Genomic DNA, 18,918 nt, shown 5'->3' on the forward strand with positions numbered 1-18,918 from the left:
TATCTGTGCATGAGATCTTGCTAGTGTGTGCATCTATGCATGTTTGCTAGTTTCTGTGCACAAGATCTGTATCTGGATGATTTCTGTTTTAGTGGCTTCTAGACTGGCAGTAATCCTTGGTGAAAACCAAGTGATGATCTACCCATATGAGCATCTGCTCATCCCATGCTTATTTCATGCATATGTGATGGATCAGATCCATTGGATCTGTCCAGGTATTTGGTATACCTTGTTCCAGCTCCTAGTGTGAAATTTTGTGTTGATGCAGACTTGTGGTTTGTGTCACAGCCCTTCACCTCCAGGTCTTGGATGATCTTCTCAGGTCACCATGATTTCTGGTGGTTGAGTGGTTGTGTGTGTTGGTTCTGTTCTTGAGCAAGAACTGGATGAACTATGTTGTGCTACCTTCACCTTACCTTGTGAATCCTTATCTGGTCGACTGGTTACTGTTTCTAGGGTTTGTGCCCCTTTTATATGAACTCTACTTCTGTTCTTGCAATGACACACAAGCCTGGCTTGCTTTGGTGACTAAGCTTGTGCATTGCCTTGTCAGAGCCTGCCCAAAGACACATGAGCTGTGTGCTCTCATATGCTGAAACTTGAGCCCTGGTGGTGCTCAGGTTTGGTCTGCTGTTGCCCTTATCTTGTGCTGTCCTTGGTTTTGGACAAGCACAAGTGTGCATGACACTTGGTGTCTGTCCAAACTGAATATCTGTGTAATACATAACCCTTGTCTAGTGTTGGTGTTTTATTTTGCAGGTTTTGAAGATGAATATGACCAGAAGATATTCTTCAAGTCATTTAGTCTAGGTTTTAGTTTAGGAGCAATATTGTAATCTTCATTTTCATTTCTGTTTATTATTCATCAATTCTTGTATCAAGAATATTGTAAAGACAATGTAATCTGTGTTGTGATATCAATAAAGCTCAAATTTTACTTATGAGCTTTTGATTTGTGTAATGTTTATATTCTGGAATAAATGTTGTATTTATTATTCACTTTGAAATTCAAAGTTATTTGAATTCATAATTTGTTTTTGAATTGTGAATTCAATTTCCATATTCATTTATACTTAATGTTTGATATTCCAAATGCATCTTATTTGTCAAATGAAATCAATTCCCCAAATCAACAAGATACAAAAGAGATCATGTCGAAATTTCCCTAACTCACATTGCCTAACCCTAAGTGCAAAATGAGAGAACCTCGATCCCTCTTAGGTTTAGTTGCAATAAGGCACGAAAATTTCCCCCGTTTTGCGATGAAATGCACATCCCATTTCTAAATCTACCCTTCGTTGTTCCTATGTTCTGGGTTATTACATAGATCAAGCATGCCATCGTCCAAGTGAACCTCCGACACCACACCTACACGATGAGAGAGAAGTTGGCCATCTATATCGGCATTCAGCTCATCATCATCATCATCATCTATAAGGGTGCACTCGGACCAGCTCGAAACATTTGGATTGACTTTCAATCTGTCAAACTCCATATTTTTCAGAGCCCTAGTCGACAAGGCTATATCTTTCTCAGAGCCACAAAGAGAGCCACCAACAGATTTTAACTTAGCAGATATGTGTGTATTAGAAAAGGACAAGAAGAATTTCTTACAACCTGTTATACGTGGAGGGTCGAAGTTTGCTTCAACCTTGCGTTACCTTGCTTCAGACAGTGAGTCATCATCAGTTGATGAAGAGACATCTGTAGCGATGCCAAACCGCGAGCTGCGACGTGACGGTGTTCTAGGGCCAGCCTGACCAGCTAGCGGTGGCTTGGGAGGGGGGATAGGCGAAGAAGGTCCCCCCTACCCATGACAAACCGGCGAAGAGGGTGGCGTGGACCCGGAAGGGGGTACAAGCATAGAAGAACCCCCCAACCCGAGTCTAGCCGACGAAGAGTACGCCGTAGGTCTCGCGGCGCGTGGAGGCAGCGACGCTTGGTCTGTCAGAGGCTGAGCCGCTAATGACGACAGAGCGGCAGGTGGTGAAGCACATGTCGTGGGCGACATAGGATGGAACCCGCCCATGCCATGGACAGCAGGCTGCCACCATGCGGCGGCTTAGAGCCCACGGCTAGCTCGGTGTTCAAACCACGGCCGGGGGGAGCCAAATGCCTGCGCGCTGAAGAAGGGCGACTCCGACCCATCACATTGGCACAACAGCAGGAGGCCACGGACGAGGAAGAAGGCCGAGCCTGCCCAACGATGTAAGGCGGAGTCTTGTCTTCGTTCTCCACCTGCACGGGAGAAGAGGGTGCTGCAAAAGCCGCTTCCAGCTGCAAAGGAGAAACCTTATCCACCGTGGTGTCCTTGTTGGGCGGTGAAGAAGGTAAACATCACTCCAAGAAGGGATGTGACACACGCATCTCTGCTGCAATCTCCTTACCACGCCGAGTATGTGGGTTTGGGTTAAAAGGCGTCACCGCAAAGTGAGTGGAGGCGGCGGGACGCATTCCATTCTGAGCAGTGCCTAAAAGCGTCCCCGGGTGCTGCTGCGAGCTAGAAGATGTAGGACCAATTGCGGGTTCGAAGTATCCATCGCATCATCAAGGTCTTTACCTCTACCATCCTTACTTACTCTTCCAAATGAAGGGCACAAAATCTGGCTCCGCAACGTAACCAGGAGGTTCTTGATGAAACCGAAATTCATAGCATTTTAGTTTGGCTCCTGATCTTATGGTTACGTACCACTTAGCATCAACGATCCTTCAGAGTACTGAACCGAAAGCATGACAGAGCCCCCGCGGCACCCAACCTAGGGCAACATGGGAGCGGCCAATCCGACGCCTACAACCTTCCCCCCCCCCTCCCGCCCCTTCCCCCTTGCCGCCGCCAGCAGTCACCGTCGGGCGAACCCCGGGCGAAGACGGAAGCGGGGATTCTCCCCTCGGTTGGCGACCCCTTCTCCCATAGTGGAGGCGGCGGTTCCGGTATATCTCGGCGGCGTTAGGAGGCATCGGCGTGACGCTTGTGGTGGAGCGGCTCCCCTCCCCTGAGGCGTGGCCCCTACGGTGGTGCCGTCGGATCTAGGTCTGGCTAGGGCCTTGGCCATAGGAGGGCTCGCGGATCAGATGCCATTATTGTTGGGGCGTGGTGGCGCTTCGTGGCAGCGGCAGCCTGGCACTGAGATGGTGCCAGCAGCGATGGGCTTCACGGTGGTGGGCGTGGTGGTGCTGGTGGTGGTTAAGACCCATCTCCTGCATCGGTGTTCCTCTCCACTTGGCAGTGATGGATCAAGCCGTTGGGTTTCTTCTTCGCTTCCCTCTCCAATCAAGCTTAGCCATCTTCGTGGTAACGGTGTTTGGCCAGGGTGAAAGTCCGGCTCGGCGGTGGCCAGCTGAACATGGCGACGCCCGTGGGCGCCCTTTTCCTTCTTGGAGGCGTGTTCATGGCCTCACCGTGCCTCCTCTCCCCTTCCCTCGGATGACAGGGGAAGCCTAGGTCTGGTGACCAGACCAGGCGGCGACACCATGGTGTCGTTCTCTTCTTGAATACGTCATCTAGGCCATGAGGGGAGTGGTCGATGCGAAAATTGGAGTTGGAGGCTTCGAGGCGCCGATGGTGTCACCCACAGCCCTGTGCTTGTGCTTTCGGGGTGCAATGTACCACATGGCGACACATCTTGTTCGGAGTCTTCCCCCGAGTCCGTCGGGATCCTGCCTCCTTCTCGCCGAATCCTCTAGGCACATGAGGGGATGTACGTTGGTCTGGGTTGCCTGGTTCGTGACGCGGTCCTGAAACCATGTGCTCCTCTTCTCAGCATTCTTGGTTGGAGATTGGTTAAGGTGAGTTGTTTATCATCGGGTTTGTAGATGGTGTTTTGTTTGCTGCTTGGTTTTGTGTCGTGACGTGGAGTGGTGTCCTTATTGGCATTGTATCGTGGAGTGGAGGTGTAGCCTTCTTGGCATTGTACCGGTCGTCTTTGGCCTTTCTTCTATATGATTAATACACCTTCCAAGATATATGTTCGATCATCCCTTCTTATTCGGTTCTCTTTTGCATCTGCAAATGTCTTGTAGAAGCGAGCATGCTACTAAGGCAGTCACGAGCATGCTACTAAGGCAGTCACGAACCGATGTAGTTGCAGCACATGCATTCAGAAATGGAGTCCTTTAGTTTAAGTTTTACATCCTGTATGAAAAGTGAGATCATTTGCCTTTGTTTTAGGGTCTTCCTGAACATGTATACATATATATTATTCTGAAGATGTATATAAGTTGTGATATAATTTTTTTTCTTCAAAATCAGTTTTTATCTGTATGAGTATTAAATGTGAGGTGCCTAGCCTTCTCTAGATTTACCTTAGTTCAACGTGTGTTAAGTTGTGCAACATTGATAATGTGGATTTCGTAGTTACAAGCATTTTAAAGTAGTTGTGGTTTAACATGAACATGATAGAATTACTTCACTATTATGTAAATTAGTCCAGATATATGTTTTTCTTTGAGACACGCCAAGACAATCTGGTTTAATTTTGGCTAAAGGGCATGTAAAAGCTAACTTGAAGCCGTAAAAAGATATGAGATACTTGTTGGGTTGTTTCTCTGATGCATATTATATTAAATTATAGTTTTTATCAAACTATATTTTAGTCAAAATAGGGGTTTTTGGAATATTATGTGTTTATATTTTGCTATGAATGTAAATTTGCATGTGTATTATGTTTAAACGTGTGTGGCAATAAAAAAATTGAGCAGGTCATGACAATGCACGTGCATTCAATAAAATGACGACCCATTTCATGTTTTGTTGCCATGTAGTAACGCACATGCACTTTACTAGTAGTAGAAAAACAAGGGCCAACGCTATGTGTACACCATAAAGCAACACATGGAACAGACAATACAAAGGCATATGTAACATATGTAAAGCTCACTTGCACAAATTGCATACATTCGACAAAAGTGATTAATCATCATCTGTCACACGGTGTACGCTGACGATAACAACCTAGGAATGGGCCGAACCATTAACGGAGCGGCCCGCTGAAGGGTGAGACCATATGCCTCCTCCATGTCGAGTTTTTCTGGGGTAAGGCCATCGACTAAGGACCAGTCAAATGCATGCACCAGCGTGGCGGTCATGAGAGTGACCATCCTCAAGCCCCAACTGAGGCCTGCACATATCCTTCGTCCAGCCCCGAACGGTATAAGCTCGTAGTCACTCCCCTTGACGTCCACACTCTCGTGCAGCCCGCCGGCGAGGAAGCGGGCGGGCCTGAACTCCAACGCATCGGGGCCCCATGAGGCTGGGTCACGTGCGATGGCCCACACATTGACAAGTAAGGTGGTACCCTTGGGGATGCGGTAGCCCTCGACCTCACAATCCTCAGTGGCCACCCGAGGAAGGGAGAGCGGCGTCGACGGGTGCAGCCGGAACGTCTCCTTGATGACGGCAGTGAGGAAGGTGAGGTGTGGTAGGTCGGATTCCGTTACCAGGCGATCCTGGCCCACGATGTCATCGAGCTCGCGTTGGGCCTGGGTGAGGACGTCCTTGTGTCGTATCAGCTCAGCTAGGGCCCACTCAACCGTGCTAGAAGTCGTGTCGGTCCCAGCTGTGAACAGATTCTGAAACAAGTGACATGGGTATTTAATTAGCGGCGCCTTAATTAGCAAATATTAATTCTAAGTCGCATGCCGTTGATATCTACATACTACTACGTAGTATGTCTAAGTCAACAATAATTAAGCTTGGAAGTAAACACTTGGCTAGTAGTAGTACTTACCAGGAGAAGAGCTTTGATGTCGGTGTGGTTGAAGCTGATCCCCTCCTCCTCGCCGCCTCCGCCGTCCGGCCGCATGTACCCCAGCATGACGCTGAGCAGGTCCTTCCTTTCCCCGTCAGCAGCAGCCTGATTATGACGCTGGTCCCTCTCGCTGATGAAGCCGTCCATCATGGCGTCGTAGCGGCGGTGCAGGCGCTTCATCCTGGCCACAACGCCCTGCGGGTCGAGCCAGCGGAGCGCCGGAACGAAGTCGCCGATGTTGAACACCCCGGCAAGCTGCATGAGCTCCACCACCATGTCCTTGAACTCCCGTGCGCCCTCTCCGGCGCTGCCCCCGAACACGCGCCTCCCCACGGCCGCCCTCGCCAGGGCGTTGGTGGCACACACGTTTGCCTCCTGCCCCACCACCACTCCCGCGGGCGCCGACTCCTTGAGCTGCTTCACCATCAGCGCAACCTCAGCCTCGCGGACGGCGCGGAGGGCGTCGAGGGCCTTAGCGGAGAAGAGGTGGAGCGCGCAGAGCTTGCGGAGGGCGCGCCAGCGGGAGCCGTAGGGGGCGAAGACGAGGTCCTGGTAGTTGTAGGCGACGTGCTCGGCGCCGGAGTTGGGCGGGCGGTCGCTGAAGTTGGCGTCGTGGGCGCGGAGGAACTGGGAGGCCACCTTGGCGGACGCGGCGACGACCACCTCGGCGACCCCGAAGCGGAGGCGGAAGAGCGGGCCGAACTGTTGGGAGAGAGCGGCCATGGTGTGGTGCGGCTTGGCGCCCACCTGCGGCAGGTTGCCCAGCACGGGCCACCCCCGAGGCCCCGGCGGCAGCGGCAGCTTCGACAACTTCTTCCCGCTGCTGCTGCCACGGAAGAGAAACCAGATGGATGCGGCTGCCAGGGCAGCCAAGGAGCAGAGCAGCACAAGCACGTCCCGATGATCCATGCTATGCCTTGTTGGTTCCACGCGCGTTTCGCCGGGTATAGATTATGGGCACATATGCATATGTGTAATTAAACTCGGCGCGCGTGTTTCACCTAAATATAGCAAGAAGCTAGCTAACACTGGAACAGCCAGTCCTGCTTACCTACCCGCCGCAAGCCACCACCTAAACGAAGCCAAACGTTCCTCCGCTCGACCGCTCCTCCTACCCACGCGCATGCGTGACCGGACTACGACGTGGGCGTCGCTAGTCCACAAGTACGAACAACAACAACGATGCCGAAGGTCGACAACTGAAGTTTCTATATCGAACACGACAGAATTTTAAGGCACCACCTCGACTTCTTAACATGTCGCCCCTTTTAATAAGTCCCCTAATATGTACAAAATTACGTAGGAAAGCGTTTGCCGTTCGCTTGCCCGCTTATGAATCCGATCACTTTGAAAGACAATAAGTTAGATATTGCATATGCAATTTTAATAGGAAAAAAGTTGTTTAATTATACATATGCAACACACTCGTAAACTTAAGTTTCATTATTTAAACGGAAAGCTCGAAATGAGCCCGGTTTTGAATTAACAAAAGCCATCAACCGGCTAGGAGTTACACCAGAAATTACAACACACACGCGCCAAACGCACAAAGAAACCCACACAAAAGACAACACAGATAACGTCGAGCCGAAGCACCAGCTTGAACCATGAGGAGGGAGCCTTGTCTTCTGCGGCACCGGAGCAATCACGACCATGTCCACACCAACACAACCTCCACCGCACCAAGACTGCCACTCACGGGGAACTCAACGACGGGCCGGCCACCTAGTAGAGCTTGAGGAACCAAAGGAGTGGGTCTTGCGGCGACGCCTCCAAGAAGGTGAATGGCGCAAGCATGCGTCATCGTCGTCAGAAACAAGGTCCTGCAAAGTTTTCACCCAAACCCGGGAGCCACCACCCCTGGAGCTCGGCCTAGGTCCAGACCCAGAACACAGCATCTTCCCCTGGCGTTGGGATAAGCACACCGGCAAGAGCTACGACCAGACGCCGCCCTAGCAAAGCCCCCCCAAGGCGCTAGGAAGGACATCAGCTACCGCAGTAGACCGTGTAAAAGCAGCCAGGCCGACGCTGCGAGACGGGTTGCGGCACGAACGTGAGATCACAGGGTGAACCACAAGACAATACTAGAGAAGCTTGCACAAAGTGAGGACCCTAAGAGGGCAGATTGGGGGCGGAGGGACAGAGTCCATCACTTCGAAAAGGAGAGACATCATCAGGACGCCTTCAACAAGGGAGCGACACCCGCAGGTGCCGTCGTCACCGGCACAGGCCACCACCATGTGCAGCTTTCGCTGAGGTCCAAACCCGATCGAAATTCTGGTCGCCATCGCGAGGGCGCAGAGTAGACATCGCAGTAATCACTGCCGCGCCCCCAACCACAGCCGCACTATGAACTAGCCCCGACTAGGTTCATCCGCAAGGTGAAAGCACACGCTGGCTAGCAATGCCCGGCCAGACCCAGATCTAGAAGTCAACGACACTAGAACGGCGGCAACCAGCGACCTCACCAGCCCCAGGCCGCCAGCACCTGCACTAGTACGACCAAACTGATCGGAGGGAAACCAGACTACCGCCACGGGAGCAGCAGTAGTACTAGGCACGCTGCCAACTCGGCAAGCATGCGCCAACCCAGGGACCCATCCCGGATAGCCAGCAAGGACCTCGCCCCCAAGCGACATCCAACCGCCGGAGAACCCCGAGAAAGCAGGACTCCGACGGTAGCGAACCAGGTCGCCGGGTTTAGTCCCACCAGGAGCAGACCCACAAGGCAGTGGAGGAGCCACCGGGAGCATCCATGGCCGCCAGGCCCTGGCAGGCCCAGATCTGGGCCCACAAGCCCAGATCCCGCCGCCGCAGGCCAACCCTAGGCGACCAAGCCACCGAAGGACCAGGCGGAGCCGCGCAGGAGAACCACCACGCTGCAGCCGTCAACCCCATAGCCACCCACGCGGCTGGAGCCGCGCCAGGGACCAGGGCGAGCCCGCCCCGACGAGCCGCCAACGCGCACGAGAGAGAGAGCCCCGCGCGCCCGAGCCCCAGGGGACCATGCCCGGCCGTAGCCGCGTCGGCCGGCCGGAGCCGAGCGGCGCCTTCCGCCGCCGCAGGGACGAGCCCGCCCCGTCGGGTCGCCACCACGAGCGGGAGGGAGGGAGGCCGCCACCGCCAGCACCGCCCGGGCTTTTCCCGGCGGCGGCGACGGGGGAAGGGGGAGGAGAGGGACGCCTGGGCTTGGAAGCGGCGCCATCGGGGGGGGCGACGGGAGCGGGTTCAATCAACAGGTCCCTGTTACGCGTACAGCACGCGTCCGTTGGGAACCCCAAGAGGAAGGTGTGATGCGTACAGCGGCAAGTTTTCCCTCAGTATGAAACCAAGGTTTATCGAACCAGTAGGAGCCAAGAAGCACGTTGAAGGTTGATGGCGGCGAGATGTAGTGCGGCGCAACACCAGGGATTCCGGCGCCAACGTGGAACCTGCACAACACAAACCAAGTACTTTGCCCCAACGAAATAGCGAGGTTGTCAATCTCATCGGCTTGCTGTAACAAAGGATTAGATGTATAGTGTGGATGATGATTGTTTGCAGAAAACAGTAGAACAGTATTGCACTAGATTGTATTTCAGTATAGAGAATTGGACCGGGGTCCACAGTTCACTAGAGGTGTCTCTCCCATAAGATAAACAACATGTTGGGTGAACAAATTACAGTTGGGCAATTGACAAATAAAGAGGGCATGACCATGCACATACATATTATGATGAGTATAGTGAGATTTAATTGGGAATTACGACAAAGTACATAGACCGCTATCCAGCATGCATCTATGCCTAAAAAGTCCACCTTCAGGTTATCATCCGAACCCCTTCCAGTATTAAGTTGCTAACAACAGACAATTGCATTAAGTATTGCGCGTAATGTAATCAGTAACTACATCCTCGAACATAGCACCAATGTTTTATCCCTAGTGGCAACATCACATCCATAATCTTAGAGATTTCTGTCACTTCCCCAGATTCACAGAGACATGAACCCACTATCGAGCATAAATACTCCCTCTTGGAGTTACAAGCATCTATTTGGCCAGAGCATCTACTAGTAACGGAGAGCATGCAAGATCATAAACAACACATAGACATAAATTGATAATCAACATAACAAGTATTCTCTATTCATCGGATCCCAACAAACACAACATATAGAATTACAGATAGATGATCTTGATCATGTTCGGCAGCTCACAAGACCCGACAATTAAGCACAATGAGGAGAAGACAACCATCTAGCTACTGCTATGGACCCATAGTCCAGGGGTAGACTACTCACACATCACTCCGGAGGCGACCATGGCGGCGTAGAGTCCTCCGGGAGATGATTCCCCTCTCCGGCAGGGTGCCGGAGGCGATCTCCTGAATCCCCCGAGATGGGATTGGCGGCGGCGGCGTCTCTGGAAGGTTTTCCGTATCGTGGCTCTCGGTACTGGGGGTTTCACGACGAAGGCTATTTGTAGGCGGAAGGGCAGGTCAAGGGGCGTCACGAGGGGCCCAGATGACAGGGCCGCGCGGCCAAGACCTAGGCCGCGCCGCCCTGTGGTCTGGCCGCCTTGTGGCCCCACTTCGTTGACTCTTCGGTCTTCTGGAAGCTTCGTGGCAAAATAGGACCCTGGGCGTTGATTTCGTCCAATTCCGAGAATATTTCCTTACTAGGATTTCTCAAACCAAAAACAGCAGAAAATAGCAACTGGCACTTCGGCATCTTGTTAATAGGTTAGTTCCAGAAAATGCACGAATATGACATAAAGTGTGCATAAAACATGTAGATATCATCAATAATGTGGCATGGAACATAAGAAATTATCGATACGTCGGAGACGTATCAGCATCCCCAAGCTTAGTTTCTGCTCGTCCCGAGCAGGTAAACGATAAACAAAGATAATTTCTGGAGTGACATGCCATCATAACCTTAATCATATTATTTGTAAGCATATGTAGTGAATGCAGCGATCAAAACAATGTAAATGACATGAGTAAACAACTGAATCATATAGCAAATACTTTTCATGAATAGTACTTCAAGACAAGCATCAATAAGTCTTGCATAAGAGTTAACTCATAAAGCAATAATTCATAGTAGAAGCATTGAAGCAACACAAAGGAAGATTAAGTTTCAGCGGTTGCTTTCAACTTGTAACATGTATATCTCATGGATATTGTCAACATAGAGTAATATAATAAGTGCAATATGCAAATATGTAGGAATCAATGCACAGTTCACACAAGTGTTTGCTTCTTGAGGTGGAGAGAGATAGGTGAACTGACTCAACAATAAAAGTAAAAGAATGGTCCTTCAAAGAGGAAAGCATCGATTGCTATATTTGTGCTAGAGCTTTGATTTTGAAAACAAGAAACAATTTTGTCAACGGTAGTAATAAAGCATATGTGTCATGTAAATTATATCTTACAAGTTGCAAGCCTCATGCATAGTATACTAATAGTGCCCGCACCTTGTCCTAATTAGCTTGGACTACCGGGATTATTGCAATGCACATGTTTTAACCAAGTGTCACAAAGGGGTACCTCTATGCCGCCTGTACAAAGGTCTAAGGAGAAAGCTCGCATTGGATTTCTCGCTATTGATTATTCTCAACTTAGACATCCATACCGGGACAACATAGACAACAGATAATGGACTCCTCTTTTATGCATAAGCATGTAGCAACAATTATTTTTCTCATATGAGATTGAGGATGTATGTCCAAAACTGAAACTTCCACCATGGATCATGGCTTTAGTTAGCGGCACAATGTTCTTCTCTAACAATATGCACGCTCTAACCATAAGGTGGTAGATCGCCCTTACTTCAGACAAGACAAACATGCATAGCAACTCACATGATATACAACAAAGAGTAGTTGATGGCGTCCCCAGGAACATGGTTATCGCACAACGAGCAACTTAATAAGAGATAAAGTGCATAAGTACATATTCAATACCACAATAGTTTTTAAGCTATTTGTCCCATGAGCTATATATTGTAAAGGTGAAGAATGGAAATTTAAAGGTAGCATGATACGTCTCCGACGTATCGATAATTTCTTATGTTCCATGCCACATTATTGATGTTATCTACATGTTCTATGCACACTTTATGTCATATTCGTGCATTTTCTGGAACTAACCTATTAACAAGATGCCGAAGTGCCAGTTGCTGTTTTCTGCTGTTTTTGGTTTCAGAAATCCTAGTAAGGAAATATTCTCGGAATTGGACGAAATCAAAGCCCAGGGGCCTATTTTTTCACGGAGCTTCCAGAAGACCGAAGAACACACGAAGTGGGGCCACGAGGTGGCGACACCACGTGGCGGCGCGGCCCAGGGGGGGCCCGCGCCGCCCTATGGTGTGGCTCCCTCGTCTGGCCCCCGACTCTGCCCTTCCGCCTACAAATAGCCTCCGTGACGAAACCCCGCATCGAGAACCACGATACGGAAAACCTTCCAGAGACGCCGCCGCCGCCGATCCCATCTCGGGGATCCAGAGATCGCCTCCGGCACTCGCCGAGAGGGGAATCATCTCCCGGAGGACTCTACGCCGCCATGGTCGCCTCCGGTGTGATGTGTGAGTAGTCTACCCCTGGACTATGGGTCCATAGCAGTAGCTAGATGGTTGTCTTCTCCCCATTGTGCTATCATTGTCGGATCTTGTGAGCTGCCTAACATGATCAAGATCATCTATCTGTAATTCTATATGTTGCGTTTGTTGGGATCCGATGAATAGAGAATACTTGTTATGTTGATTATCAAAGTTATGCTTATGTGTTGTTTATGATCTTGCATGCTCTCCGTTACTAGTAGATGCTCGCCAAGTAGATGCTTGTAACTCCAAGAGGGAGTACTTATGCTCGATAGTGGGTTCATGCCTGCATTGACACCGGGACAAGGATGAAAGTTCTAAGGTTGTGTTGTGCTGTTGCCACTAGGGATAAAACATTGATGCTATGTCTAAGGATGTAGTTGTTGATTACATTACGCACCATACTTAATGCAATTGTCTGTTGCTTGCAACTTAATACCGGAGGGGTTCGGATGATAACCCGAAGGTGGACTTTTTAGGCATAGATGCAGTTGGATGGCGGTCTATGTACTTTGTCGTAATGCCCAATTAAATCTCACTATACTCATCATGATATGTATGTGCATTGTCATGCTCTCTTTATTTGTCAATTGCCCAACTGTAATTTGTTCACCCAACATGCTGTTCTGCCTTATGGGAGAGACACCTCTAGTGAACTCGTGGACCCCGGTCCAATTCTCTTTACTGAAATACAATCTACCGCAATACTTGTTCTACTGTTTTCTGCAAACAATCATCTTCCACACAATACGGTTAACTCTTTGTTACAGCAAGCCGGTGAGATTGACAACCTCACTGTTTCGTTGGGGCAAAGTACTTTGGTTGTGTTGTGCAGGTTCCACGTTGGCGCCGGAATCCCTGGTGTTGCGCCGCACTACATCTCGCCGCCATCAACCTTCAACGTGCTTCTTGGCTCCTCCTGGTTCGATAAACCTTGGTTTCTTTCGAGGGAAAACTTGCTGCTGTGCGCATCATACCTTCCTCTTGGGGTTGCCCAACGAACGTGTGAAATACACGCCATCAAGCTCTTTTTCGGCGCCGTTGCCGGGAGATCAAGACACGCTGCAAGGGGAGTCTCCACTTCTCAATCTCTTTACTTTGTTTTTGTCTTGCTTAGTTTTATTTACTACTTTGTTTGCTGCACTAAATCAAAATACAAAAAAATTAGTTGCTAGTTTTACTTTATTTGTTATCTTGTTTGCTATATCAAAAACACAAAAAATTTAGTTTACTTGCATTTACTTTATCTAGTTTGCTTTATTTACTGTTGCTAAAATGGCCAACGCTGAAAATACTAAGTTGTGTGACTTCACAACCACAAATAATAATGATTTCTTATGCACACCTATTGCTCCACCTGCTACTACAGCAGAATTCTTTGAAATTAAACCTGCTTTACTTAATCTTGTTATGAACAATCAATTTTCTGGTGTTAGTTCTGATGATGCTGCTGCCCATCTTAATAATTTTGTTGAACTATGTGAAATGCAAAAATATAAAGATGTAGATGGTGATATTATTAAACTAAAATTGTTCCCTTTCTCATTAAGAGGAAGAGCTAAAGATTGGTTGCTATCTCTGCCTAAGAATAGTATTGATTCATGGACTAAATGCAAGGATGCTTTTATAGGTAGATATTATCCCCTGCTAAAATTATATCTTTGAGGAGTAGCATAATGAATTTTAAACAATTAGATACTGAACATGTTGCTCAAGCTTGGGAAAGAATGAAATCTCTGGTTAAAAATTGCCCAACCCATGGACTGACTACTTGGATGATCATCCAAACCTTCTATGCAGGACTAAATTTTTCTTCACGGAATTTATTGGATTCAGCTGCTGGAGGTACCTTTATGTCCATCACTCTTGGTGAAGCAACAAAGCTTCTTGATAATATGATGATCAACTACTCTGAATGGCACACGGAGAGAGCTCCACAAGGTAAGAAGGTAAATTCGTCGAAGAAACCTCTTCCTTGAGTGATAAGATTGATGCTATTATGTCTATGCTTGTGAATGATAGGACTAATATTGATCCTAATAATGTTCCATTAGCTTCATTGGTTGCACAAGAAGAACATGTTGATGTAAACTTCATTAAAAATAATAATTTCAACAACAATGCTTACCGAACAATTCTAGTAACAACTATAGGCCATATCCTTATAATAATGGCAACGGCTATGGTAATTCTTATGGAAATTCTTACAACAATAATAGGAGTTCACCCCTGGACTTGAAGCCATGCTTAAAGAATTTATTAGTACACAAACTGCTTTTAACAAATCTGTTGAAGAAAAAGCTTGGGAAAATTGATATACTTGCTTCTAAAGTTGATAGTCTTGCTGCTTGATGTTGATCTTTTGAAATCAAAAGTTTTGCCTAATGAGAATCATCATAATAAAATTGTTACTACAGCAAATGCCATTCAAGTTAGAATTAATGAGAATATAAGATTAATGGCTGAACTGCGTGCTAGGTGGGATAGAGAAGAAAATGAAAAACTAGCTAAAGAGAAGAATATAGCTAAAGTTTGGACTATTACCACCACTAGTAATGCTAATGCTACACATGTTGCTGCACCTTCTACTCATACTAATAAAAGAATTGGTGTTAGCAATGTTTCCACTTCGAATGTAAAGCGCGAAAAATTGCCTGAAACTGCTAAAATCATTAGAATCGCTGTGATAAAGCTGCTGAAATTTTTCCAACATTGGGGATGATGATCCCATTGCTTTAGATTATAATGGTTTGAATTTTGATGATTGCCACATCTCTGAAGTTATAAAGTTCTTGCAAAAACTTGCTAAAAGTCCTAATGCTAGTGCTATAAATTTGGCTTTCACGCATCATATTACAAATGCCCTCATAAAAGCTAGAGAAGAGAAACTAGAGCGTGAAGCCTCTATTCCTAAAAAGCTAGAGGATGGTTGGGAGCCCATCATTAAGATGAAGGTTAAAGATTTTGATTGTAATGCTTTATGTGATCTTGGTGCAAGTATTTCTGTTATGCCTAAGAAAATTTATAATATGCTTGACTTGCCACCGCTGAAAAATTGTTATTTGGATGTTAATCTTGCTGATCATTCTACAAAGAAACCTTTGGGTAAAGTTGATAATGTTCGCATTACCGTTAACAATAACCTTGTTCCTGTTGATTTTGTTGTCTTGGATATTGAATGCAATGCATCTTGTCCCATTATATTGGGAAGACCTTTTCTTCGAACTGTTGGTGCTACCATTGATATGAAGGAAGGTAATATAAAATATCAATTTCCTCTCAAGAAAGGTATGGAACACTTCCCAAGAAAGAGAATGAAGGTACCTTTTGATTCTATTATGAGAACAAATTATGATGTTGACACTTCATCTCTTGATAATACTTGATACACACTTTCTGCGCCTAGCTGAAAGGCGTTAAAGAAAAGCGCTTATGGGAGACAACCCATGTTTTTACCTACAGTACTTTGTTTTTATTTTGTGTCTTGGAAGTTGTTTACTACTGTAGCAACCTCTCCTTATCTTAGTTTTGTGTTTTGTTGTGCCAAGTTAAGCCGTTGATAGAAAAGTAAGTACTAGATTTGGATTACTGCACAGTTCCAGATTTCTTTGCTGTCACGAATCTGGGTCCACCTCCCTGTAGGTAGCTCAGAAAATTAAGCCAATTTACGTGCATGATCCTCAGATATGTATGCAACTTTCATTCAATTTGAGCATTTTCATTTGAGCAAGTCTGGTGCCATTTTAAAATTCGTCAATACGAACTGTTCTATTTTGACAGATTCTGCCTTTTATTTCGCATTGCCTCTTTCGCTATGTTGGATGAATTTCTTTGATCCACTAATGTCCAGTAGCATTATGCAATGTCCAGAAGTGTTAAGAATGATTGTGTCACCTCTGAATATGTCAATTTATAATGTGCACTAACCCTCTAATGAGTTGTTTCGAGTTTGGTGTGGAGGAAGTTTTCAAGGATCAAGAGAGGAGTATGATGCAACATGATCAAGGAGAGTGAAAGCTCTAAGCTTGGGGATGCACCCGGTGGTTCACCCCTGCATATATCAAGAAGACTCAAGCGTCTAAGCTTGGGGATGCCCAAGGCATCCCCTTCTTCATCGACAATATTATCAGGTTCCTCCCCTGAAACTATATTTTTATTCCATCACATCTTATGTGCTTTTTCTTGGAGCGTCGGTTTGTTTTTGTTTTTGTTTTGTTTGAATAAAATGGATCCTAGCATTCACTTTATGGGAGAGACACATCCGCTGTAGCATATGGACAAGTATGTCCTTGGTTTCTACTCATAGTATTCATGGCGAAGTTTCTCCTTCGTTAAATTGTTATATGGTTGGAATTGGAAAATGATACATGTAGTAATTGCTATAAATGTCTTGGGTAACGTGATACTTGGCAATTGTTGTGCTCATGATTAAGCTCTTGCATCATATGCTTTGCACCCATTAATGAAGAAATACATAGAGCATGCTAAAATTTGGTTTGCATATTTGGTTTCTCTAAGGTCTAGATAATTTCTAGTATTGAGTTTGAACAACAAGGAAGACGGTGTAGAGTCTTATAATGTTTTCAATATGTCTTTTATGTGAGTTTTGCTGCACCGGTTCATCCTTGTGTTTGTTTCAAATAAGCCTTGCTAGCCTAAACCTTGTATCGAGAGGGAATACTTCTCATGCATCCAAAATACTTGAGCCAACCACTATGCCATTTGTGTCCACCATACCTACCTATACTACATGGTATTTTCCAGCCATTCCAAAGTAAATTGCTTGAGTGCTACCTTTAAAATTCCATCATTCACCTATGCAATATATAGCTCATGGGACAAATAGCTTAAAAACTATTGTGGTATTGAATATGTAATTATGCACTTTATCTCTTATTAAGTTGCTTGTTGTGCGATAACCATGTTTACTGGGGAACGCCATCAACTCATTGTTGAATTTCATGTGAGTTGCTATGCATGTTCGTCTTGTCTGAAGTAAGGGCGATCTACTCTGAGTTGAATGGTTTGAGCATGCATATTGTGAGAGAAGAACATTGGGCCGCTAACTAAAGCCATGTTCCATGGTGGAAGTTTCAGTTTTGGACAAACATCCTCAAATCTCTAATGAGAAAAGAATTAATTGTTGTTGAATGCTTAAAGCATTAAAAGAGGAGTCCACTATCTGTTGTCTATGTTGTCCCGGTATGGATGTCTAAGTTGAGAATAATCAAAAGCGAGAAATCCAATGCGAGCTTTCTCCTTAGACCTTTGTACAGGCGGCATAGAGGTACCCCTTTGTGATACTTGGTTAAAGCATATGTATTGCGGTGATAATCCAGGTAGTCCAAGCTAATTAGGACAAGGTGCGGGCACTATTAGTACACTATGCATGAGGCTTGCAACTTATAAGATATAATTTACATGATGCATATGCTTTATTACTACCGTTGACAAAATTGTTTCATGTTTTCAAAATCAAAGCTCTAGCACAAATATAGCAATCGATGCTTTTCCTCTATGAGGACCATTCTTTTACTTTCAATGTTGAGTCAGTTCACCTATTTCTCTCCACCTCAAAGAAGCAAACACTTGTGTGAACTGTGCATTGATTCCTACATACTTGCTTATTGCACTTATTATATTACTCTATGTTGACAATATCCATGAGATATACATGTTACAAGTTGAAAGCAACCGCTGAAACTTAATCTTCTTTTGTGTTGCTTCAATGCCTTTACTTTGAATTATTGCTTTATGAGTTAACTCTTATGCAAGACTTATTGATGCTTGTCTTGAAGTGCTATTCATGAAAATTCTTTGCTATATGATTCACTTGTTTACTCATGTCATACACATTGTTTTGATCGCTGCATTCACTACATATGCTTTACAAATAGTATGATCAAGATTATGATGGCATGTCACTCCGTAAATTATCTCGTGTTATCGTTTTACCTGCTCGGGACGAGCAGAACTAAGCTTGGGGATGCTGATACGTCTCCGACGTATCGATAATTTCTTATGTTCCATGCCACATTATTGATGTTATCTACATGTTCTATGCACACTTTATGTCATATTCGTGCATTTTCTGGAACTAACCTATTAACAAGATGCCGAAGTGCCAGTTGCTGTTTTCTGCTGTTTTTGGTTTCAGAAATCCTAGTAAGGAAATATTCTCGGAATTGGACGAAATCAAAGCCCAGGGGCCTATTTTTCCACGGAGCTTCCAGAAGACCGAAGAACACACGAAGTGGGGCCACGAGGTGGCGACACCACGTGGCGGCGCGGCCCAGGGGGGGCCCGCGCCGCCCTATGGTGTGGCTCCCTCGTCTGGCCCCCGACTCTGCCCTTCCGCCTACAAATAGCCTCCGTGACGAAAACCCCAGTACCGAGAACCACGATACGGAAAACCTTCCAGAGACGCCGCCGCCGCCGATCCCATCTCGGGGGATCCAGGAGATCGCCTCCGGCACCCTGCCGGAGAGGGGAATCATCTCCCGGAGGACTCTACGCCGCCATGGTCGCCTCCGGTGTGATGTGTGAGTAGTCTACCCCTGGACTATGGGTCCATAGCAGTAGCTAGATG

The 18,918-nt window shown here is 46.6% G+C and overlaps 1 protein-coding gene across 1 annotated transcript; it reads right to left on the reverse strand.

Moving 5' to 3' along the window:
* Window positions 1–4,783: 4,783 nt before the first annotated feature.
* LOC127307462 (flavonoid 3'-monooxygenase CYP75B3) lies at window positions 4,784–6,752 on the reverse strand. The gene is made up of 2 exons (XM_051338194.2): window positions 5,727–6,752; window positions 4,784–5,568 (listed from the first exon to the last, which is right to left on the reverse strand). The coding sequence occupies exons 1-2, from the start codon at window positions 6,654–6,656 to the stop codon at window positions 4,924–4,926; spliced, it is 1,575 nt and encodes a 524-aa protein (XP_051194154.1). The 5' UTR covers window positions 6,657–6,752; the 3' UTR covers window positions 4,784–4,923.
* Between the last annotated feature and the right edge of the window lie 12,166 nt (window positions 6,753–18,918).

Source organism: Lolium perenne, chromosome 6, assembly GCF_019359855.2.
Source record: "Lolium perenne isolate Kyuss_39 chromosome 6, Kyuss_2.0, whole genome shotgun sequence".
Lineage (NCBI taxonomy): Eukaryota > Viridiplantae > Streptophyta > Magnoliopsida > Poales > Poaceae > Lolium > Lolium perenne.

Coding starts and splice junctions, on each gene's coding strand:
- LOC127307462 (XM_051338194.2), bottom strand. CDS start 6,656: ATGGATCATCGGGACGTGCTTGTGCTGCTCTGCTCCTTGGCTGCCCTG. Junction 5,569..5,726: donor ACATCAAAGCTCTTCTCCTG/GTAAGTACTACT, acceptor CACTTGTTTCAG/AATCTGTTCACAGCTGGGAC.